This window comes from Pteropus vampyrus, unplaced genomic scaffold (genome assembly GCF_000151845.1).
Source record: "Pteropus vampyrus isolate Shadow unplaced genomic scaffold, Pvam_2.0 Scaffold4, whole genome shotgun sequence".
In the NCBI taxonomy this organism is placed as follows: Eukaryota; Metazoa; Chordata; class Mammalia; order Chiroptera; family Pteropodidae; genus Pteropus; species Pteropus vampyrus.
The window spans coordinates 15,647,400-15,671,991 of record NW_011888785.1 but is presented as its reverse complement, the minus strand read 5'-3'; the positions used below and the strand labels follow the sequence as shown (position 1 = coordinate 15,671,991).

The 24,592-nt window shown below is 33.9% G+C and overlaps 1 protein-coding gene across 6 annotated transcripts in view; it reads left to right on the top strand.

Moving 5' to 3' along the window:
- ANKIB1 (ankyrin repeat and IBR domain containing 1) overlaps positions 1–24,592 on the top strand; it is a 113,539-nt gene that overhangs the window by 14,477 nt on the left and 74,470 nt on the right. For 5 of the 6 annotated variants that reach the window (XM_011363737.2, XM_023533251.1, XM_011363772.2 and 2 more), the window contains exon 2: positions 22,186–22,464. In XM_011363737.2, coding sequence (XP_011362039.1) covers positions 22,277–22,464 — 188 coding nt within the window. In that variant the 5' untranslated portion in view covers positions 22,186–22,276. Of the gene's footprint in view, positions 1–1,362; positions 1,494–22,185; positions 22,465–24,592 lie in introns of all 6 variants that reach the window. The other variant, XM_011363745.2, reaches the window with a different exon arrangement.

The window sequence follows — 24,592 nt, the reverse complement described above, 5'->3', positions numbered from 1 at the left end:
CTGTTGATTGGAATTTTGTTCTTTATAAAAGTTAAAAAGTTATGCTTCTTATGTTCATATAGTACAATTTTCCAGTCATTTTTGGAAGTTTCATTTTCATGAGGATCAATAATACTTTGTTTAAAAGGCTGTAAATAAATGAATGAATGAATGAATAAATAAATAAATAAATAATTGGCTAAAACTTATGTTCCTCACGTTCCTTAAAAGATGTTTTAAGAGACATGATATTTTGTTGAGATTAGGAAGGACTTCTGTTTCTTTTCTGGGTCTGAACCAATTGAGAGAGCAAAAACAGTAAGCATATCCAGTTTTTCCTCTCTTGATTTAGTTTTGTACTTTTATTTAGAAATTAGTGTACAAAGGCTCCTGAAACACCTAAATATGATGATTTGAGTCCTAGCTGATAGCTGTTTTATAGTCAGAAAAATACATAGAGAAATTAGATATGGATTGCTTGCTCTGATGTTCAGAGTTACGCTATTGCTTATGGGTACAATAAACACCTAAAAAATTTAAGACAAATGCGATTTCAAATATTATTATATTTTTCTACTTGAGTGTCATAATTTTGGACTTGGAAAATATGGACACTCTTATCCATGGAAAATATAAAGAAATATAAACCTACCTGCTCAGAAATTTACATTTTGACTGGATTTTAAAAATTCCTTTAAATGATGTAGATTTTTGTGTGTGTATGTTTTAGCTACTACATAGTATTCTACTGAATGATTAACCTCCATTTTAGCTGTTCTACTGATGAATAGGTAGATTATTATACATTTTTTTAAGGAAACAACTTCAAGATACTGGTTTTTCTGGAAGAAGGAGGGAGGAAAAGGATTGTGGCAGAGTGAAACTTAATGATGTTATATCTTTTAAAAATATAGAGATTTGAAGCAATTATGGAGGTAAGACAATAACATTATGGACATGAAGTAAATGAATGTTAACAGTGTCTTGTTTGAGATATTTTTCCTTTCCTGCAGTCATGAAGATATTCCCCCATGTTTTCTTCTGAAAACATTATTTTTTTGCTTTTCACATTTAGATCAGTAATTCATCTGGAATTTGACTTCTCCATGGGATTTTAGGTAGAGTTCAAGATTCTTTTTTTTCCCATATTGGTACAAATAACCAAGCATTTATTGAGAAGATCATCCTTAAAGGGAGTAGGTATTTTAATGATGAAAAATAATAGAACATGTTTGCATGTTGACAAGAAATCTAGGCCTAGATCATTCTCTAGATTCTAGGGAACTGATGGCATAGGCATGAGATAGAGTAAATGAAAGAACATAGTTTTTGAAAGGGAAGGGATCCGTAGCATAAATCGAACATTTGCCTTTGCTTTGACAGGGAGGCACTTCCCTTCTAACAGGAAGAAAAGAAGAGAAAAATGACTGCAATTGCCAAGTTGGTTTATAAGACTGCTGTGAGAAGATGAAGGAATTCCCTCTTTATGTTTCCGTTTTGTTCATGAGATAAGGGTAGGTCCTGAGAGGGTCGGTGGAGGAGGGAAGGGTTGTGGAGGATTGAGGAGAAATGATAAAGTATGAAAGCCCAGTTTGTTCTCGTTCTTTCTTTCTCATACCTTCAAATTCTGTGTAAGAGAGAATCTGATTGGTTAAATTAGTCACTGTCCAGTATAGAGCCCTTCTCTTTGGGGTAAACTTTTGAACCAGAACTTGTAGTAGGCTACTGCCTTGCCTGAAAGGTTCACTTTGGATCAGAAATTCATCCTTACTTAGGGTAGCTATGGGCCAGTGGTAATGGAGGAAACACACATGCTATAAAACATGGTGACTTAAACATATCTGTCTTTGTTCAGAAGGAAACACTTCTTTCTTGTTCCCTTCAACAAAAGTCTCAGAATTAAGTCAGTGGTCCAGTTGGGGTGATATGAACAAATCATTGTGGTTGGTTGAGTAGAAAAACACTAAGCCAGATTTGGGCCTTTATGCTCACCTCTGGAGTGGAGCCAGCCTTATCTACATTATGTCCTGCTTGTGTTAGAAGGGAGTTTCTCTAGAAAAATCGAATTGTTTTTGCCAGAGAAGGCTGGAGCAGTTGCTGGTTAAATAAAAGTATATTGGAATATAATGGAGTAAAGCACTGGTAGACCCTTGATCTTCAAAGAAATATGATTCTTTTTGTAAAATCATTGAATTAAAAACTGAAGCAATCATGTTGTAAAAAACTTTAATCTTCTTTTAGAATTTGTCTTTACTGTTAATCTGTTTCCTTTGACTTAATAGCATTACCACCACAATGGGCCATGAGTATTTCCTTTCAGATTGCATCCCTTCCTTCTTTACATTAAGTTTTTGTTCAGTACGTTTTGTTCAAGAGATTTAAGGGAGAAACACCCTTCATTATTAGAACAGCTTGTTGATAGGGTGTTTGGGGAGGGCATTACTCTAAAATATAAATTATTCATCACAAGAAGATGCTTTTGCAGACATGGCAACAGACCACACAGTTTTTTGCCAGAGTTCTGTTAATATTTTACTTTAAGAACAAAGAACATTAGAAACTGTATCTTTCATCTTAAAAGTATTGTACAGTACCTGTGGGATAGGTTCACTTCTGAAATCTCTTTTGCAATAGCATGTCTTACCTTGTTTCTTAGATTGAGTCAGTGGGATAGCATTGGGAGACAAGAAAATAATAAAATGTTCCCAGACTCTAAATCAGTTTCCCTAGGTGGAAGGCTATAGTTACTTAGTAGTAGAAGAGTTTAGCTAACATCAGATAAGCCTATGATTCTGAAATGGTCTTTCACTTAGAAAAAGGAGATAGACTCTGACAGAAAAATAAATGTCTTTGTTTTGTGATTTACTCAAGAGAAGGAGATAAAACTACACAGGCTTTGCTTGACAGATAGTGATTGCTCAGTTACAAAATCTGAATTTGTGAAGAATAGGTGAATATGTGACTTTTTTCTTTTTAAGAAAACTATGCAATGAAAGTCCTTTTCCTGTTAACATGTCATTTGGTAGGCGCCAATAGCTCTAGTGTGGAAAAGTATTATTCTGACTTTATTCTACATAAACCCAAGGCAACTTGATTCATTGATACCTTCCAAGGTGTTAATTTGCTAGCTTCACCCAATATATACTGGTTACATCAGCATTGTATCCTCTTCCTTTCTCACAATTGAAGCATTTCACTATCTTTCATGCCTAACGATCCACAATATAGTTTTTGGTCATTTTAAGTACTTCACTGTGAATAGTGTGCCAAAAAGAAACTTGAAGAACATCTGTATCATGATAGAGAGAGGCCATAACAAATAAATAAGGGAAGTAGGGCTACCCAGATGATTTTTCAATAATTCAGGGAGCAGAATAAATATTTTAAATTTAATATTCAAATTAAATGGTCATATTTACTTTTCTTGGTAAACAGTTCTGTGAATGTTAACACATTATAGATTGGTATAATTACTATCACAATCAGAATACAGAACAGTTGTGTCACCCTAAAATCTCCTTTGTCCTATCTCTTGATAGTCACACTCTTCCATCCCTAACCCCTGGCAATCACTGATCTGTTTACCACTATAATTTTGTCTTTTCGAGAATGTAAATGGAATCATACATATGCAACCCTTTGAGATTTGCTTACTTAGTATAATGCCTTTGAGATTCATCCACTTTGTGGCATTTTCTTTGTTGGATATGTGATTTGTAAATATTTTCTCCTAGTTTGTAGTTTGTCTTTTCAGACTTCTAAAGCAGTGTCTTTTGCAAAGTAAAGGTTTTTAATTTTAATAAAGTCTAATTCATCAATTTTTTTCTTTTGTAGATCATGCCTTTGGCATCATGTTAAGAACTCTGCCTTATCCTAAGTCATGAAAATTTTCTCCTGTGTTTTCTTAAAGTTTTCCTTTTAGATCTGTGAACCATTTTTAGTTAATTTTGTGTAAGTTATCACATCTTGGGTCATGGTTCTTTTTTCTTTTTTTTTTTGCATGTAGATGTCTAGTTGTTCTAACACCATTTATTTTTTTAAAAAATCCACACCTCTTTTTTCTCTATTGAATTGCTTTTGCACCTTTGTCAAAAATGAATTGACCATATTTGTATGGATGTGTTTCTGGATTTTGTTTTGTGTTTCATGAATCTATGTGTCTATCTCTTTGCCACACTGCCTTAATTATTGTAACTTTAGAGTAAGTCAAAATTAGTGTTTTCCCTCCAACTTATTCCTCTTTTTAAAATGTTTTAATTCTTCTAGTTCCTTTGCCTATTTTAGAATCAGCTTGTCTATATCTATAAAAAGCCTTTCTAGGCTTTTGATTATAAATGCATTAGTACTGTAGATTAATTTAAGGAGAATTGACATGTCATAGGAGAATTAACTATGTTGAGTCTACAAAAATTCTCAGACTAATATCTTTATAGAGATGAGATGTTACATCCATGATCCAAAAGTAGGATAATATAGGAAAAGGAACAACCAGATGACAAGAAGGAGTTATAGAAATTAAAACATGATGGCTGAAATTTAAATTCAGTTGAATAGTTGGAAGATAAACAAAAAAATCTTCTTGAAAGTAAAACAAAAAGGCAAAGAGATAGAACATAAGAGAAAGAGTAGAAAATTAGAGGATAGAGCTAGGAGATCCATTATCCAAATAATCGGAGTTTCAGAAAGGGAGAACAGAGAAATGGAGAGGCAAAGATGATCAGATAATTCATCCTAAAATTGAATGAAGGAGATCTCCATTTTTGAAAAATGAATTTTAAAAAGAAACATACATAGCTTTTATAGGAAATAGCAATTGCCAGGAGCTAGGGGGAGGGAGAAATACGGAGTTAGTTTTTAATGGGTACAGATGTTCAGTTTGGGAAAATGAAGAAGTTCTGGAGATGGACATTAGCGATGGTTGCACAAGAATGTGAATGTACTTAATGCCACTGAACTATACACCTAAAAATGGTTAATTTTATGTCAAAATTTTATATTAAGGTCAAAATAAACAAGAGGAGACAACAGATGAAAAGTTTTGGAAGCTAGAGAGCAAAGGCAAAAAAGGCAATTGATTTAGCAAAACTAAACTGATAAAGCAAAGTTCAACCTGATTCTACAATTTAACAAAGGAGAAAGAGAATCAGGCTGATATGTACTAAAGAACGCAAAGAAAAATAAAAGAAAACTACAGGAATTGAAGAAGTATGAGTTGTGGCTAAAAACAGTAGAGATTGAAAATTTTATGAAGAGTGAAATTATCCAACAAAGAAAATATATTCTGCCCTATTCTGTGCAGCTGAGCTATTGCTCCTCTTTTCTTCTGGAAGAAGATGGGGTATATTAGCTGGACAAAGTGTTCCAGAAGCATAGGCACAGACAGCTGAGGGTGATGTACCATTCTGGAAATGGGATTAAGTAGAAGTATACCTACTAGATGGTAAGAGCTCCCCCAGCTTCCTCCATTTAGCCTAAAAGAATAGACCTAAACATTCTGCAACTGGGGTCCACAAAGTAACCACTTAGCCCGTTTCATGCTATAGTGGAGCCTGCTGATTGCCTAGCCCTGCAATTATATGTAATGCCAAAATAAGCATCAGTGTACAAGTCTCTCAATGTACCTGTCAGGAGTTATCTAAGACAATATCTGTTAATTTTTTTAACTATAACCCACAGTAAAAAGTAATTTTATATATCATAACCTGGTATACATGCTATATATATGTGTGTGTTTATTTATATACCATTTAAGTAGCATTGTGACATCAGTCGTTAATCAGTCATCCTTATCTCTTGATGATCTTCAGGTAGCTTATTGTGAACGAAAAGAGTGACTTCAGAAGACATTGGCTGTGTTTCTTCTTTGTTTTTCCCTCTGGTTCTCAGTATTCTATGTAATAGGTGATGCTAATAACCTTCCAGCACCCAGAGATTGGATGTTCATCTGAAAATGTACTGTATTTTAAAATTCCTTATATGGGAATTTGATTTGATTTTTAAATACGCATTCAAGTTTCAGAAATTAGAAAAATCATACACTCTCATGCTTATTATGACCTATGCATAACATAGTAAGAAAACTTGAGATTGACAGGTAAAAGAATCCTTTATCTGGTAGCAAAATTCTGGTACTAGTGATGTATATTTACATATATTGTTTAAAGCCATAGATTTTAGATACTCAAGTACTTCTCAGTGTTACCATTTCTAATCTTTTTATTTTTCATAGAGCTTTCTTAAATGAATGACTATAAATTTTAATAGTCATCATGAACTTCTGCTTAAAGTTTATCTTTTAACAAGAGAACATGAAAGACCATTAGTTTGTATAAAAATAATTTACTTTCTCTTAGTCTTGAAGTTCCAGTGGACAGAACATATTGAAGTAGGGAACATATTGACAAGTAGGGAACAACCTTTTTAACAGTACTAAATATCTGAAGCATATTAGTCATTATTTTGTATAAATATATAAACTTTTGTTAACAGTGAGTACAATGAACTAATTTTAACCAAACTTTTTTTCAAATGAAGTAAAATATCCCTTGAGTGCAGAGACTATATCCCAAACATAACAGCAGTGAACATGGGTTTGGGTTGATTTATTCTATGAGACCCCTGTAATTTACAGAAATCTCATTTACCATTATTCAGATTCCTTAACTTAGTGGACATAAAGGGATAATAAAAATTTGTCCTGTTTTACATTTTAGTATGTGTCTGGCATATATTTCCTTGTCTTTTTGTTTGCTTTGTTTTAATGCTTGTGTGTATTGGTTTAGTTTAAGTAACTTTAGTTTCCAGGACTATTCAAAAAAGAATTGGAAGGAGGTCTCACAGTTCGAGTTTGGACAGCCATTCATCACTTGTCTAGTGGTCAGATTTCAAGCTCTTTCAACCATCCTAAAGTTATGAACCAATAAGCAAGAAGAAAAAGGTTTCTAGGGGAAAAAAAACAATAGGAAAGTACACATTTATTAAATGCCTTCTGTGTTAGACACTGTGCTAAATACTTAGTTTTACTTCTCAGAGTAACTCATACCCATTGTATAGTTAAGGAAACAAATGCAGAGGGATTAACATAAAGATTAGGATTCAGGTCTTTTATTTTTAAGAGCTATTTAGGTTCACCGCAAAATTGAGAAGGTACAGAAATTTCCCATATCCCTATACCCACACATGCATGGTCTCCCCATTATCAGCATCACTCGCCAGAGTGGTACACTGTTACAGTTAATGAACTACATTAACATGTCATAATCACTAAAGTCCATAGTTTATCTTAGAGTTTGTTTACTTTTAGTGTTGTATATTTTATGGGTTTGGACAAATGTATAATGATATGTACCCATCATGATGATATCATACAGAGTATTTTCACTGCCCTAAAAATCCTCTGTGTTTTGCCTATTCATCTCTCCCCTCCCCTCAACCCCCGCCCCCAATCCTTGGCAACCACTGATCTTTTTACTGTCTCCATAGTTCTGGGTTTTTCAGAATTTGTATTGTTGGAATTTTAAAGCTTCTTCTACTTAATAATGTGCACAGAAGTTTCTTCTGTTTTCATAGCTTGATAGCTCATTTCGTTTTAGCGCTGAATTATATTCCATTATCTAGATGTATCACATTTTGTTTATTCATTCATCTGTGAGAACATCTTGTTTGCTCCCAAGTTTTGGCATTTAGGAATAAAGCTACTGTAAACATTTGTGTGCAGGTTTTTGTGTGAACAAAGTTTTCAACTCCTTTGGGTAAATACCAAGGAGCATAATTACTGGATTGTATGGTAAGAATATATTTACTTTTGTAAAAAACCACCAGTTTTCCACAGTGACTGTACAATTTTGCATTCTCACAAGAAATAAATGAGAGTTCCTGTTATTCTAAATCCTTGCCAGCATTTGGTGTTGTCAGTGTTCTAGATTTTGGCCATTCTAATAGTCTTGAGCGGTATCTCCTTGTTTTAATTTGCATTTCCCTCATGATATATGTTGTGGAATATCTTTTAATGAACTTATTTGGCATCTATATATCTTCTTTGGTGAAGTGGAATATAGGAAAGTGACTTTTGTATATTAACCTTGTATCCTGCAGGTTTGTTATTTACTTGAAATTTACTTGAAATTTTTTTTTTATTCTTTTGGATTTCTTATATAGATGATTATGTCATCTGTAAACAAAGCCAGTTTTATTTCTTCCTTCCCTAGCTGTATACCATTTATTTTCTCGTCTTACCGCATTAGCTAGAATCACCAGTATGATGTTAGCTGTATGTTTTTTGTAGATGTTTTTTATCAAGTTGAGCTAGTTCCCCTCTATTCCTAGTTTATTGAGAGTTTTTATTATCAATGGGTGTTGGATTTTATCAAATGTTTTTTCTGTATCGATATGATCATGTGATATTTTGTCTTTTGATGTAATGGATCGCATTCATCGATTTTCAAATGTTGAAACAATTTAAAAGCAGTTTTCTTATATAAGATAAGTGTGTCAGGAGTTCCCAATACTGCCCCCAGATGTAGTGATTTTCTAGGAGGACTTACAGACAGGACTAAGTTGTACTCACAGCTAAGCGTTATTGCAAAGGGATATGAAGCAAAATTAGCAAAGGGAAAAGGTGCATGAGGCAAAGCCCAGAGGAAACTAAGAGAAAGCTTCCAAGAGTCCTTTTCTTATGGAGTCAGACAGGATGTGCCTAATTCCACCAGTACCAAATTATGACAACATGTGTGAAATGTTGTCTACTAAGCAAGCTCACTAGTGACTCAGTGCCCAAAGTTTTATTGAAGTCTGGTCACGTAGGCACCTTCCTAGGATGTACCAAAATTCCTGACTCTCAGGAGTTAAAAGCAAATGTTTAGCATATTCCACATTATTTGTACAAACAATTTAGGAACACTGAACCACTTCTATTAGTTAGTGAATGGTGTGAACTCTCCTTAAATCCAAGATTCCAGATACCAGCCAAGGAAGAGCCAGTCATTGCAAGTAGGCCTTTCCACAGATAGCCATCTCAAGTGTGCTATATTAATGCTTTTCGACATAGTCCATCCCCTTGGCACTTGGCCAAGGCCTCTTGATACCTGGGCCTTTTAGAGCTTCAGAATTTAGTCTGAACCTCTAAGTGGTTAAGTTTTATTAACCATAAAGTTCTATCTTAGAAAGCCAGGTGGCTTTCTCCTTGTGTTTTTATATTTAAGTTTCTTTTTTTATGTAGCCCAAGTCATCAATTCAGACACAGCACAAATCTGACTGCTAAGTTGAAGGTGACCTAAATGCCTTTTAGGGCTGAAGCAGGTCTTAAAAGTCAGCTTCCACACAAAAGAAGTACAATTCCAGAGGACACACACAATAGACCTGGAAACAAAGAATTCACAGTTGTTAGGATACCCCAAGCAAGACATATATTAGGCAGTACAGGTTGACAGAGCCCCCAGTGTGACCTTCCACTGTGGAGTCTCCCACCCTATGGTTCCCAGTTCAGTCCAATTAATTGAGTCCAGTATTTGATTTCACCTCAGGACCACTTGAGGGCAGTTTGAAACAGATTTGTCCATGACATCAGTTCATCCACCTCACAAATACGGACTACATCTTGAGATGTTCTGCATGGGAAGTGCAAGAAGTAGGCGACCCTCTGCTGTTTCATAGTCAGGCTGTCGAGTGTGATCATAGGTCAGCGGTCAGTTTGAATTCAGAATGCTCACAGCTTCTTGGAAAGGCAGCATGAGGAGTTTCTTCAGGAAGAGACCACTTCCAAGAATAGTTCTGAAAAACAGATCATTAATACCCTTTCCCATGCCTCCCTGAGAGCCATGTTTTTGTTTTGTCTGTATTGTTACAAAATTATTGTGTCTCATTTAGCAATCATACCTACATTTTTTCAATCATCCCCTATTCTTACCCAGATCTTTTATTCACCAGGATTGGGTGCAAGAGATACAAAAACATTTTCATATGAAAACATTTTTATAGAATTTGACCAGAAAGACATATTATGTTCAGGAATTGATCAGGATTAAATCCTGGCTAATTCAAGAATTTTCAAAATGGGTTAACATTCCCTCTTTTTTGTCCTAATTACCTAGTGAGCAGCCTAGGAAAGGTCAGTCCCTTTTTTTGGACAGCTATATTTAATAATCAGACTGCCTCACCAAGGTGTATCTATCGGGAGAAAGGTGAGGGAAGTAGAGCCAGGCTATCAGTCCATTGTTGTAAATTGTAATTAATCTGGAAACCTGAACACAAGTCAACAGCAGTGAGCCATCCCCCAGAGGCAGTCCAGAGTCCAGTCTGTCAGGAGTGGGTGGAAAGGTCACACTCCTTGTGATATGCTCTCCTCAAACAGCGGCTTTTGGCAGGAATCACAAGTTTGGAATGCAGTTAGCCTCTGCATCAGAAACATAGAGTTGATCAGTAGCCTGATTTTAGATGGTCTCAATAGAGAGTAAGCTGTTTCTTGTGGGCACATGGATGTGACCCAGACAATTCAGCCAGCATCCATTGATGTTTTCATAGTTTAAGGCTCTACAGAGGGGTGTCCTAAATCTGCAGCACTCCGAGAGTCTAAGTTCTGTTCATTGACTCTCTGCCTGTTTCCCACCCCCCACAGTGGAGCTTATGCTGAGGCTAAAACAGCTTGTATCAGACAGCTTCATATTTTAGCTTAAATTAGGACCTGTGAATTCAGAATTCCAACAAAGCTAGCAGCTAGTCTTGAAAATCCGAGACTCTACAAGGCCAGACAGCTGTGTTCCAAGTCCAAGTAACAAGCAGAGCTTTCTCAGCTCTTTTTATCTTGTCAGTCTTAGAGTCCAAATTGACCCACTCAAAAATATGTATATCAGGCTGAAGAATCATCTTCCTCTAAGGATCAAGAACTTGATTTCATAAGAGCTCATTAGCAGCTAAAAACTGCTTTTTAAAACCCCAAAAGTGTATCCACATGTACAGATTGCCTCTTTTTGTGTTGTCTCCCTTTTTGGAGAAGTTCCAATAGGCAAAAATCATCAGTTACTGAGACTTACTCTGTTTCTAATATTCAAAGAGTTTAGATTTCATCAACTCACCAGCCGTAAAAAACAAGAAAGTTTTGTCACATTCCCATTTTTTCTTTGCAGCTTTTCCTGACCAGGATGATCGCTCTAGCATTTATGAAATTACAACCACATAATATTTTACATGTAGTTTTATCATACATCCAGATGTAATAGCCACAAAATACCAAAAAAAAAAAAAAAGCATTTTATAAAATTTTCCTTTTTTCTCATTACAAACTTATTTAAATATTCCTTGCATTTACATGGTTAACATTACAGCTGTGTGTGTGTATTGGATAAGGTTATAAAGGGGTTGGGATTGCTGCAGTAGCAGCTAGGTTAAAGAAACTGTTTAAGGTTGTCCCCTCCACCTTTTTTCTCTCTGAATTTATCTAAAACTTTGCTCCAGCCCTGGCAACTGATTTAACCTTTTTTTCCTCTCTCTTATAGGAGAGAACAATACAAACTTGCAATATTTTTGGCCTACCCAAAACTCACATTTGGGAATGTTTGGGGCCTTTATCCTCTAACTTTCAAGAAAGAACAAAAACCAGAGATAACACCCGGGATGTACTCTTCCTCCTCCCCCTGTTTTGGCCAGTTTAGGCAAAAGCAGCCAGAGGATCAGCATACTATCTCTCCTGGGGATGGATCTATCCGTTTCAAATTTCATAGGCAACCGTATCTCTCATAACAAAGCAGCTCACCTGCTATTTCATATTAAGGATAACTCCATAGCTACATAAGCACCAAAGGCTCATCATTCCCCACTTTCATTCTTTCATTTCCTAAACAATGCTTTCACCATATTTTAGTAAGTTGAGCAGGCTAGCAAATCCCACTTCTGACACCACTGTGTTGTGGGTGCTTGTCCTCAGAATTACCTCCAGGTTCGGTGGTTCTCTTGGAGAACTCACAAGATGCATGTAGTTGTACTCACAACCAAAATTTATGACAACAAAAGGATATGAAGCAAAATTAGCAAACAAAAGACACATGGGGCACAGTCTAGAGGAAGCTAGACACAAATTTCTCAGAGTCCTGTCCCACAGGCTAACAGGGTGTGCCTAATTCCTCCAGCATCAAATTATGACAGTACTTGTGAAATATTTTCTACAAAAGAAACCCACCAGAGACTCAGTACCCCAAGAATTTTTTGTTTTGGAGGCTGGTCACGTAGGCACATTCTGTGTAGCATGTACCAAATTTCCATACTCCCAGAAGAAAAACAAAAGTTTAGCATATATGATGTTTGTGCAAAGAACTTAGCTACAGTGACCCACCCATCAATTATGGAATGGCGGAAGCCCTCCTTAAATCCAAGTTTCCAGACACCAGCCAAGGGCCAGTCTTATAAGCAAGGCTTTCTAAGGATAGCTGTCATTAGGCCTGCAATGACAACACTTTTCTGCACAACAGGGTAGGTAGCACATTCTCAGAGAAAGGGGGCTGAACTTGTAATCTTGAATAAATTCCTTTAGGCTCAGCAGGACAATGGATAAGAAACACAGAGAGCTTCTAGAAACAAAATAATCTTATCCCTTGACACAATATAATAATTCTAGAGTTTTCTCCATAACAATAATAATTTAAAATGAGTACCTCACAGTGAAGGATATAGCAAAGCCAGGTGCTCACTGATTTTAAAACTGTGTGGAAGAGTGGGGTCTTTTCCAATGTGGTTTTATGAAAAAAAAATTTTTATTACAGCAATTTTGTATTTATTCTTTGTGGTTAGTGTGAGAAAGGGAATTATTCTCTTTTAATATTATTTTGTAAACTTGTACTAAATTCGAATGTACATAATTATTAGAGTTTACGGAGCAGTTCTGTTCCCTGAAGTTTAAGCACAAAACTTACAATTAACTTTAAAATTTTTTTAAACATTTAATACTGCTTACAAACAGTAAAAATTGTTACCTTTTCAAACAATGTTTTATTACAAATTTCTGAACTTCCATAAATAGTATGTAATTTTTATCTTTTTTCTCAATTGACTTCCATTGATTAAAGTTTAGGGAGCCTCAGTTCTAAGCTAAAGTAATTTTATCTTTTTTCTCGATTGCATTAACTTTAACACCTTGGCTTCCTAATACCAAGATATTTTCACTTATGTTTATGTAATAAAGACAATATAGTATTCAAAAATTATGAAAGCAAACACTGCTGAGTAATGAGTGATGCCAGAGTTGCTGAAATCAAGACATCTGCTGACAGCACCATAGCATTAGAGCTTGAAATGTTAATTTTTCAACACTACATGAAATTCTGATTTCAAAGTATGAAAAATAGTTGTGAAGGGGGAGTTAAAAGTATAACATAACGTAACATTTTGAGTAGTTGGAAAGTCAAATGTATGAAAGTTGAATATTTAGCAAAAATTTTAGCTATCTGAAAAATTTACTTGTGTGGAAGGTTCTATGTACTGTGATCATTGCAGATAGTTATGTTTTAGTAGGAAATAGAAGAGTAAGAATGATGCTTCACACAGTTGTAACCCAAGTTTGGACCGTTTTCCACTTACGGACCTCATGCTAGCTATTTTCAATGTTCATTTGCCAGTTTGGCAAAAAGAGACAGTCAGATGCTGCCCTTTGCAGCTATTTTCATTTCTTCCTTTTCCATATCCTTCTCCACACTGTGAAAGCTATATAGATTTAAAAATTATCCAAGAACAGCCAAAATGTATATATTGGATTATCTCCTTTTCCTTGGTTGCTGAGAATTCTCAAGCAGCCAAACTGCCGCACGGAGTTTTTTCGCACTATCATGATAATACTTTTGTGTTTGTGTAGTCTTTATTTTGAATGCTGCCAGATTAAGATATTGTAATAACAGCAAAGTGAATTCTAATTCTGGAATGCATATAACAGGGAAGTTGCTTTCTTTGTTAAAAGATTTTTCTCAGCTTAGATCATTGTCATAGTATTCTCTAATACTCGTTAAGTTTTCCTGTAAGTTGTAGATATTCATGAATTTCTTCCAGGAATCCACCAAGTGTAAAACCACATTTGACTTCAACTTAATATGCAGTTAGGCAGGCTAAATCCCAGATTTCATAAACCATACTTCATTTTTAGCAGCATTTCAGGGTAAGACCTCTTGCTCCCTGCCAAAGATAGGGTGTGTGTTGTGTGTGTGGGGTGTGTGTGTGTGTGTGTGTGTGTGTGTGTGTGTTTTTTCCATATGCTCCCAATTTGAAATTCTATCTCCTGCTCCTGGCTTTATACTCAGTTCTATATCCCTTTCACTTAGTGTCTGTAAGTGTAATTATATAAGAGAGACCTTTGTTAATATTGACAGTGACCTAGAAAAATAGTAAAAATGGAATTAACCTTGGTTCAGAAGATAGTTGAAAAAATATATAGTTTTTTAATTTGCCAAAGGTCAGACACCTAATATTAAAATCATAGAGCCTAGATTACCAATTATATATCATTCCTGATCAGAAGCATAGAGTTGGTGACATTTTTCTTAAGATTTTACTGTCTTTTAATAATAATGAGTATCGAATTCTTTAAAGGCAGCAACCAACTCTACCAGTGACTTGTACATCCTGATAGGGGAAGGGAAGTAAAATTTACTGAGTACCTGCTATGCGCCGGGTACTGTACTACCTACTTTACCTAGATAATCATGACAATCTTGCAAGGTAGGTGGCCTTATTCTCATTTTACAGATGAGGAAATTGTGATTCAGAGAGGTTAAGTGAATTTTGCTAAAACTAGAAAGAAGCAGATGTGGGATTCCAACCCAAATTGTTCTATGCTATGCTCTTTCCATTAAATCAGAGATTCCCAAACTGCAGCCCATGAGCCAAATCCCCTTGCCTATTTTTGTAAATGAAATATTATTGGAACACAACTATACCCATTCTACTACATATTGCCTATGGCTTTCAAGCTACAACAGCAGAATTGAGTATAGTCATTTGTTGCTTAACAGTGGGGATACAGTCTGAGAAATGTGGTGTTAGATGATTTGTAATTGTGCATATCGTTAGAGTGCACTTACACAAACCTAGACAGTATAGCCTACTACACACCTAGGCTACAGACCTGTACAGCATGTAACTGTGGTCAATACTATAGGCAATTGTAACAGTATATTTGTGTATCTAAACATAGGAAAGTTATAGTAAAAATACAGTATAAAAGATAAAAAATGGTACACCTGTATAGGGCCCTTACCATGACCCAGGACTGGAAGTTGCTCCGGGTGAGTGAGTGAGTGAGTGAGTGGTAAGTAAATGTGAAGACACTACTGTAAACTTTATAAACACTGTACATTTAGGCTACACTAAATTTATAAAAAATATTTTTTCTTCAATAATAAATTAACCTTAGCTTACTACAGTAAGCTACATTTACTTTGTAAACTTAAAAATATATTTTTTAAATTTTCTACTCTTTTGTGATAACAACTTAGCTTAAAACATAAACACATTGTACAGCTGTACACATTATTTCTTTATATTCTTATCCTGTAAGCTCTTTTCTATTTTTAAGTTGAATTTTATAAACTTTTTTGTTGAAAACATAGACACAAACACATACCTTAGTCTAGGCTTACATAGGATCAGGATCATCGGTATCATTGTCTTCCACCTTCCCATCTTATTTCACTGGAAGGTCTTCAGGGGTAATAACATGCATGGAGTTGTCATCTGCTGTGATAATAATGCCTTCTTCTGGAATACCTCCTGAAGGACCTGCCTAAGGCTCTTCTCAAGGAGATATCATTGATTTCAGAAATATGTCTATGGTGTTTACTTCGTTTGTTTCTTTAATTATAGATTTGCTTATAAGCAGATAATATACCATGAACATTCCTCTCTATTAATGAAAGCCTTTCAGTGTTGTCCATGTTTTCAAACTTAGGAGCTCGTTGAGGTCTGCAAAAAACCCTTCACCGTGATTTTTCTTGGGGATTCTTTTTCTTCTCCTGCACCTCTTCTCTTGCCTCTTCTTCAGCTATATGTTTGTGTTCCAGTAACTCTTTAGTCAGTTCCTTAGGAACCTCCTCTAGGTGCTCCTCAATGTCATCCTCATCCACATGTTTGCTATCCCAACCACAGCCTTGTTGATTTTTGCAGCCTTTGTGCTACAACATTATGATAGCTATGTCACTAGGCCATAGGAATTTTTCAGCTCCAGTATAATCTTATAGGACCACTGTCATATATGCAGTCTCTCATTGATTGAGACATTACTATACAGTGTGTGGCTGTATTTTATTCTTTTTGAGGCAGTTGTAAATAGTAGTGTTTTCTTAATTTCTCTTTCTGGTAATTTGTTATTGGTGTATAAGAATCACAACAGACTTCTCCATATTGATTTTGTATTTTGTAACTATTGAATTCATTTATTCATTCTAACAGTTTTTGGTTGAGTCTGTAGGGTTTTCTATATATAATATCATGCCATCTGCAATTAGTGACAGTTTTACTACCTTTTTTTTTTTTTTTTTCTATTTTGGATGCCTTGTACTTGTTTTTCTTGCTCTAGCTAGGACTACCAATACTGTGTTGAATGAAAGAGGCAAGAGTGGTCATTCCTGTCTTCTTCCTGATCTTAGAGGAAAAGCTTTGAGCTTTTCACGATTGAGTGTGATATTAGCTGTGGGCTTGTCATAAAATGGACTTATTATGTTGAGGTTTCATTCCCTCTATACCCACTTTGTTGAGTTTTTATCATAAATGGATATTGAATTTTGTCAAATGCTTTTCCTAGTGAGATGATAATATGAGTTTTAGTATTCATTTTGTTAATGTAGTGTATTATATTGAAAATGAACTCAAAATAGATCATAGACTTAAACATAATACTTAAAACTAAAAAACTTCTAGAAGAAAATATAGGAGAAAAATTTCTGTGACCCAGTTTAGGCAAAGAGTTTAACATATGACTCCAATACCACTGTCCATAAGAGGGAGAAAAATGATAAATTTGACTTCATCAAAATTTAAAACTTTTAGTCTGTGAACAACACTATTAAGAGATTGAGAAGAGAAGCTACAGAGTAGAAGAAATATTTTTAAATTACATTTCTAACAAAGGACTTTTTTATAAATATAAGGAATTTACATTCAGTAGTAACCTATATTTAAAAATGAGCAAAAGCTCTAAACAGACACTTTAAAATTAAGAAATACTCATGGCAAGCAAGCATATGAAAGTGTGCTCAAGTCATTAGGGTAATGGAAATTAAAACCATTGTGAGGTGCCTCTATACATCCATTAGAAAGGTTACCGAAAAAGGACGGAAAAAAAACTGCTGATGATTCCAAATGCTGACCAAGATACAGAGCAACTGTAACTCATGCATGGCTTACAGGAATTAACTTGTACATCTATGGAAAACAGTTCACTAAACTTTTTTATATAAATAGCTTACTACACGTCCCAGTGATTCTACTTCTGGATATATACCCAAGAGAAATTAAAACATATGTTCACACAAAACCTGTATGTGAATGTTATCATTGCCTTATTTGACAATTGCCAAAAACTGGAAACAACCAACATGTCCTTCATATGTAATTGGTTAAATAAAGAGTGGTACATCCACACAGTGGACTACTACTCAGCCATGAAAAGAATTAACTATTGATTCATGCATCAACACAAATATATCTTAGATGTATTTTTCTAAGAATACTAAAGCCAGAGAAAGATCTAGCTCAAAAACCTGCAAACAATAAAATCAAGGCCTTACATTGTTTATCTATCTGTTCCCATTACAATATAAATTCCATAGGTGGAATGATTTTTATCTGTTCATTTATATTTGTTAACTGAAGAAAGTAGATATTACTACTGGTTAGATTAGGAAACAACTCAAAGAGGTTAAGTTACTTGGTAAAATAAAAACAGAATATGAACACAGGTCTTTCCAACTCCTACTACTCTTTTCTTTACCATCATATTTCTTGCCTTTGGCTTAGCGTAGTTTAAAAATTATTCCATGGTCCTTAAGTCTGCATGTTATAATGAACTGGATCACTTTTAAAGTTCTCACTCTGGCTTTGTCCTCCCCAGACCAGTTGAAATCACTTCTCCAGGTGAATCTAATGTACGGCAACTAATGAAAATTACTAAGATTAATAAATGCCGTTGAATGAGTGAATGGACAGAATTGCTAGTTTAATATATTATTTGTCCACGTGGTTTTTGTCAGCTGTATTACATTGACTTTTCCTGGCTTTTTTTCTTCCATCCTTATTTTTTTACTTTATCCCTTGCAGGTTCTCTTAGAGTCTTTTTTTAACCATCTTTTTAAGTGCTATTGAAATAACAATTAGAGTATTTCTTTGAGAACAGAGATCTCTGCAGTTTTCTTCTTGGAGACACATCTCTCTTAATTTCAATGTGGAGTGAGGTGGGGTTGGGACCTGTTTGAACTTTCTACTTGTTTCCTTTGTGGCTAAAGGAAATTTTAGTTATAGATTTAAAATTGTTATTTTTATCTGCAGAAAGTTGTAGAAGGATGAACTGTGTGTGCTTAAGTGTAATATTGGGTTTTCTTCCAGTTAAATGAAAAATGGGACCTAATTATTTTGTTTAGGTCAACAATTTAATCCCTAATTATGACTTAAAATTTTTTTACCGTGTTGAAACAAATAAATTAGGAGTTGGTTATTTCTGAAGCCCTTGTTCATCTATTAAAAGATTTCTGTGAGTGGTTTATTAATTTAAGTGCATTTGAATTTTTGTTCTAGATTACTAACCTTTGAATGGGGAAGTTGAAAGACAGAGATTTAAAGCAAGAGTTATAGAGCCCTTCACGATTAAAAATTAATCAGAAATTAGGGAAAGCTTTCTGGTGTTCATTGACAGGCTATATTTTTCTTACTTTTTTCATTAACTACTTATTAAGTGCTGTGCTTTACTAGTCAAAGATGATGAAATTCCACCTAAATTTTTCTGTGTTAGTTAGAAGCCCAAAATAAGGATTTTATTTTTCATCTCTTAGATAAGCCATCACCTGCCTCATGAAGCTTTGTATATAGATTTATCTTGTAGTTGGAGAAATAGTACTTAAGAGTTCGATTCAAAAACAGAGAGGGACCAGTCACTTCAAGTGACTATGATATACTAGCTGTGGCTATGAAAAAGTAAAAGGACACATCTGGCAAATTTGTAGGCAAGACTGTGAGAATAAATCTGAGAGGGAATGGAGCAATGACTTCTTTAGATGATGCATTTCCTGGTGACTTTCAGGCTTAATGAACTCAAATTTTAAAAATGAAATCTACTTGAAAATAACTGAGAACCACAAAAAGGTTTCGAGATGCCGTTATGCTTTTTAACATGAGTAAAGTAATATTTAATGTACTTTTAGAGTATTATCGATTTTTAAAAATATTTCATTATTTTAAATAAGTACCCCAAGATGTCATTGCTTTTATAGATATTTCTTCACATTTGGATAGAAATTATTTTCTTATAGAACATTTCTCTAAAGTAATATTTTAAATCAAAGAAAAAGTGTTATTTATTAATTTAATCCAAAACTCTGAAAGTATTCATAATTTGAGCTACATTCTATTAGGCAAGAAAGATAAAACCAAAAGAACTGAAAATTTCCAAATCCTTAGGAAAGATTCTTTAAAACCTGATATTCTTTATATTTGGTTATAAATAAAAATATATAGTAAACCAAATGCAGTTCTCATTAAGAATAATAAACCCTTAAAATGCTTAAAGCAGTACAACAAATGATTTCACTGAGGATAAACACATAGCGCCTAGATTCTATGAAAAAATAAAAGAAAAAATAATATAATCCAAGCTGTTGCTGAAAAAAACCCAAAGTGGCTATAGTATATTGTGATAAACATGGAATATGGGAAGGGGAATTTAATTCCCATTCAAGATGAGATGATAAGGGAATAGTTCTTTAGGCTCAAGTTTCGGCAACCTTCTGAAAAATTAAATAAAAATTTAAAAATTATGTAGTATGATCCAATTTGTGTATCTACAAACTCATTTACATATGTCATAAATAGGGTGGTTATTTCTCAAAAATACTAACAGTAGTTATCTTCCACAAAATAGACTCTGAGTTTTTTGTCCTTTTTCTTTATATTTTCAAAAAAATTCTATGATGCATATTTAAAGTATAAAATGAATTACAAAGGACACTCAAAAGACCCAGATGGTTACCTCATTAAGTATACCTGTATGCCAGAAAATGTGCTGTTGTAGTAAGTAGGTATTTAACACTTATCTCTAAAATAGGCTTAGCCAATGTCTTATCCTGCCTGCTCACCTTCATGTCCATACTTAGATATAACATTAAGCTAGAGGAATCCAGGAGCTTTTTATACAATGGTGTGTGTGCACATTGAAATCATTCAAAGAGCTCAAATAACAGTGCCTGGGTGGCACCCACTAGAGACTGATTTAATTGGTCTGGGATGTCACTTGGCCAATGGAACTCTGAAGTTCTCCAGGTTTTTAAATGTACAGCCAAAGTTGAGAGCCTCTGTTTTATAGAATACTTAAAAAAAATTAAAAACTCTTTAAAACATTTTAGACTCACATAAAGGTTGCAGAGAGAGTACGTAAAGTCCCTGTATATCATTCACCCACCTTCCTTTAATGTTAACATTTTATATAACCAGGTAATTATTGAAACCAAAAAAATTAATATTGATACAATAGTGTTCACTAATCTACAGACTTTATTGAAATTTCACCACCTTTCCCACTAATACCCTTTCCTTGTCTGACATCTTTAAAAAAAACTCATGTTTTTCGGTCCTTTAATTTGTATTCTGTTGAAACTGTTATTGCCCTGTACAAAGCTTGTGTTGAACAAGTACTTATCATTTTTACTTTTTTAAAAGTTGTGTTTAAATATCCAGCCTGCCACTGAGTTAACTGGGTAACATGATAGACTCTCGTATTTTGCCTCTACGTTTTCCTCCCTTTAGTCTATCTTCTACACTGTCACAATGGCTAATTTTCTAAAGCATAAAATAATCATATCACTGCCCTTCATAAAAGCCTTAAATTAATTATCTGTTCTTTACAGGTTATAATATAAGTTTCTTAGTCTGGCCCAAATCTGTTTTCAGTTTCATCTCCTGGTAGTCCAGCACTGGAGACCCTGAACTCCATTTGTGCTCACCTCCTTGAATATGCCTTTTGTTTTGTACCTGCCTTTGCATAGGCTGTTTACTTTATTATTCATTTTGATCATAGTCCAAGAATAGATTCCGAAATATTTCTTGGAATGAAACTAGCACATATTGAGCACACTAGCCAAGGACTGTGGTAGATACTTTTTAAAAATTAGCTTTTATGATCCTCAGCCATCCTTAAAAAGTAGTCATTCGACTTTACTGTACAGATAGGAACCTGAGGCTTTTGGAGGGTAAATAACTGACGCAAAGTTGCACAGCTAGTGTAGACAAATGTGATATTTCAAACTCCAAATCCAGTGATTGTATCTATATCCTTCTTCCCTTTTGGTGTTTTCAGCCTTGTTTTGAATTCTTTATAGAAAGAAATAAATTTAATGGACTTAAAGTGGAATAATCACTGTTTCCATTGTTCTGCATATAATCAGTTATAATTAGTTTTATTAGTGTGCTGTGACTGATTAATCAGTGAGTTGTGTAGTTCTGTATGTTTACACTTGTAAAAGCTTTTCTCTGATGTCCTTATAAGTACTGAGCAGTTTCACTTTTCTTTACTATACTTTAACATCTTTTCTAGAGTTCTTATATGAGCAAAATCTACATTTTTCACTATCCCACAAATTGGCTGAGTCAGATTTGTACATAACTTATACAGAGATTTAAATGTATGCAACCATAGAAGTCTGTCAACCTCATTTTCTGCCCATGTGAAGAGAAAAATTGTAAAACTCATATATGTAGATAACTTTTATGGTACAAAATGCAGCCTGGGAAACCTTAATAGTCTGTGCAGGAAAATGTTACAATTTAACAAGAGGTTAATTTGCTCAATGTTAAAATCTTGAGATTTTTTTTTTAGCTATTGAGATGAATTTAGTAAAATGTATTATAGTTTGTCCTCTTACATACTCTTCCTAGAGTTTATTAGTGTTCCTAATTATGATAGTTTCTTTAGGGTACTGCTTCGTGATTATTGTTTTCCAATCTTTCTAACTTAACCGTTTTTACCTCCATTAGAATGTGAAACATGTTGCAGAAGCACTCAAGAAGTGGCTGAAGGGGGAAGGAAAAAAGTGCCACTGCCTGTCAGAAAAAAACAAAACAAAACATGGGAAACACAACCACCAAATTCCGTAAAGCACTCATCAATGGTGATGAAAACCTGGCCTGCCAAATATACGAAAACAACCCTCAGCTAAAAGAATCCCTTGATCCAAATACATCTTATGGGGAGCCCTACCAGCACAATACTCCGTTACACTATGCTGCTAGACATGGAATGAATAGAATATTAGGGTAAGTATTACCGTAAACCAGTTGATAACAAGTTAGTGAAAGAGGGAAAAAACACTGATCTTTGAAAATATATACATATATATGTGCATGTTATATAGTTTTATAGTGAATTAAACTTTCTAAAACTGAAGGTGCCTAAATTATTAAGTATGACTTTTTTTCTTATGCCTAAATTAGACCAAAAGTTATATAGTGAGGATGGTTCACATAGTTTTGCTTCTGTAAATACATTTTGATCCTCAGTATGTTTCATAGTATGAATTCTTGATAATAGTTTAGTTTTTAATTTCAACATTTCAATTCTAGAAAAGTACTTATCGGCTATCAAAAAATTGCAGGAAATGGTTCCTACAGCAAAATTCTAAGTTCTGATTAACTAGTTTAAGTTGAAAAAGCGATACCTTTGCCTTATCTAATCATGATCAGATTTGAGTTTCCTTTCTTTTAATGGGGTTCAGTTACTTGAAAAGACTTTTCTAAAAACAAAACATTTTTTTAGAACTGAAAATACTAAGATACTTTAAATCTCTTCGAGCATTAGTGACAGCAAATATATTTACATGAAGTCTTACCTAATTACATAGGAATTAAATTTGCTGTTTGCTAGGTTATAAAATGAAAGAAGCAAAGGATAGAAAAAAATGTAAACAAATTTAGTTTTTTTAGAAGTGGATTATGCATCTATGGAAGTCTGATGCTGAAAAAGAGAGAAAGAAACACTGTTTACACAGTGAAATATAATGCTTAAAACCAGTATTCAAAGCTCTTTAGAACTTGACAAAAAATTTTCAACCTTTTTTTATTTCTTTTTATACAAATTGTTGTTCAGATTAAGCTGCTCTTTCTGGAATTCCTGAAATTTGCCAGGTGTGTTCTGTTTGCCATGTCCATGCTGTTCTCTCTGTCAGGAGTATCCCCCTTCTCCACTCCTCTCAGCTTTCTCTTGTTTAAATTTTATTCTTTCTTCAAGCACACTTTATCTATCTTCGTAAGCCAGTCACAACCCACCGGAATCTGTCTTTTTTTTTTTTTTTTTTTAAACTTATATGGTTCTTTTTTGTTTGTTTATATTACTTGTTTGGTATACACTATCTCATTGTATTTTATAATTTTATATATATTCTTTCTGCCTACCTAAATTCCATCTTTGTAAAGTATCTTTTTTATACTTCTAGCATCTAGCATAGTATCGTTACAAAGTAAATAGAAGTTTTATAAAATCATCTCACAAAGAAATATTCTTATGATTAGGATTTCTGATAAGATTGGCAGTAATATAAACTAACGTGATTTTTTTAATATCGTAAAATGAAATGTGAGAACATCTAGAAAATCTAAATAACTCAGTGAATCATTATTTTTCAGAAGATCAGTATTTGAGTTTTTAAAATTATGCATGGGTAAAAGATTTATTCAAAATTCTAAGGATAGACCAATGGATTAATGTAACAGTACAAAAAGTTTACTGACATGATTTCAGACTCTACATTGCAAAGTAATCTTTAAGATTTGATTAGCAATAAATGACAACTTATTGAATTTTGGGCATAGTATCAAATATGAATATTCACAATTATCTAAAAAGGCCATTTTAAAATACTTCTACCTTTTCTAACTGGATTTTCTTCATATACTTGAAGCAAAACAGCATATTACAATAGATTGAATGCTATAAGAATTTGTCTTCTATTAGCCAGACGTTAAAAGAAATTTATAATCATGTAAAACAAAGTCATTCTTCTCACTTAATTTGAAAAAATATGTATAGATAATTGTCATTTTAAAATGTTAGGAATGTTTAATATGTAATGGGTTTATTTTTTAATGAATAAATATTTTTTAAATTTCTGTTTTAATTTCTAATATGATAAGTATTAATATGTCTATAACTAACATAAACAAAAGTTCTTAGGAATCTTCAGTAATTTTTAAAGTTGTAAAAGGGTCCTATGAGCAAAAAGTTTAGGAATTGCTGATCTGGTCAATATTCTTGGTTCCTCTAAGCAGATTATATCTGTCTCTTTCCATCAAGTAGTGAATAAGTATTTAAAAGACCTCCAGAAAAGGCAACTATATATTCTCTTTTAGTCATCAGATTGGACTACTTTTTTTATTTGGCCTGATGCAT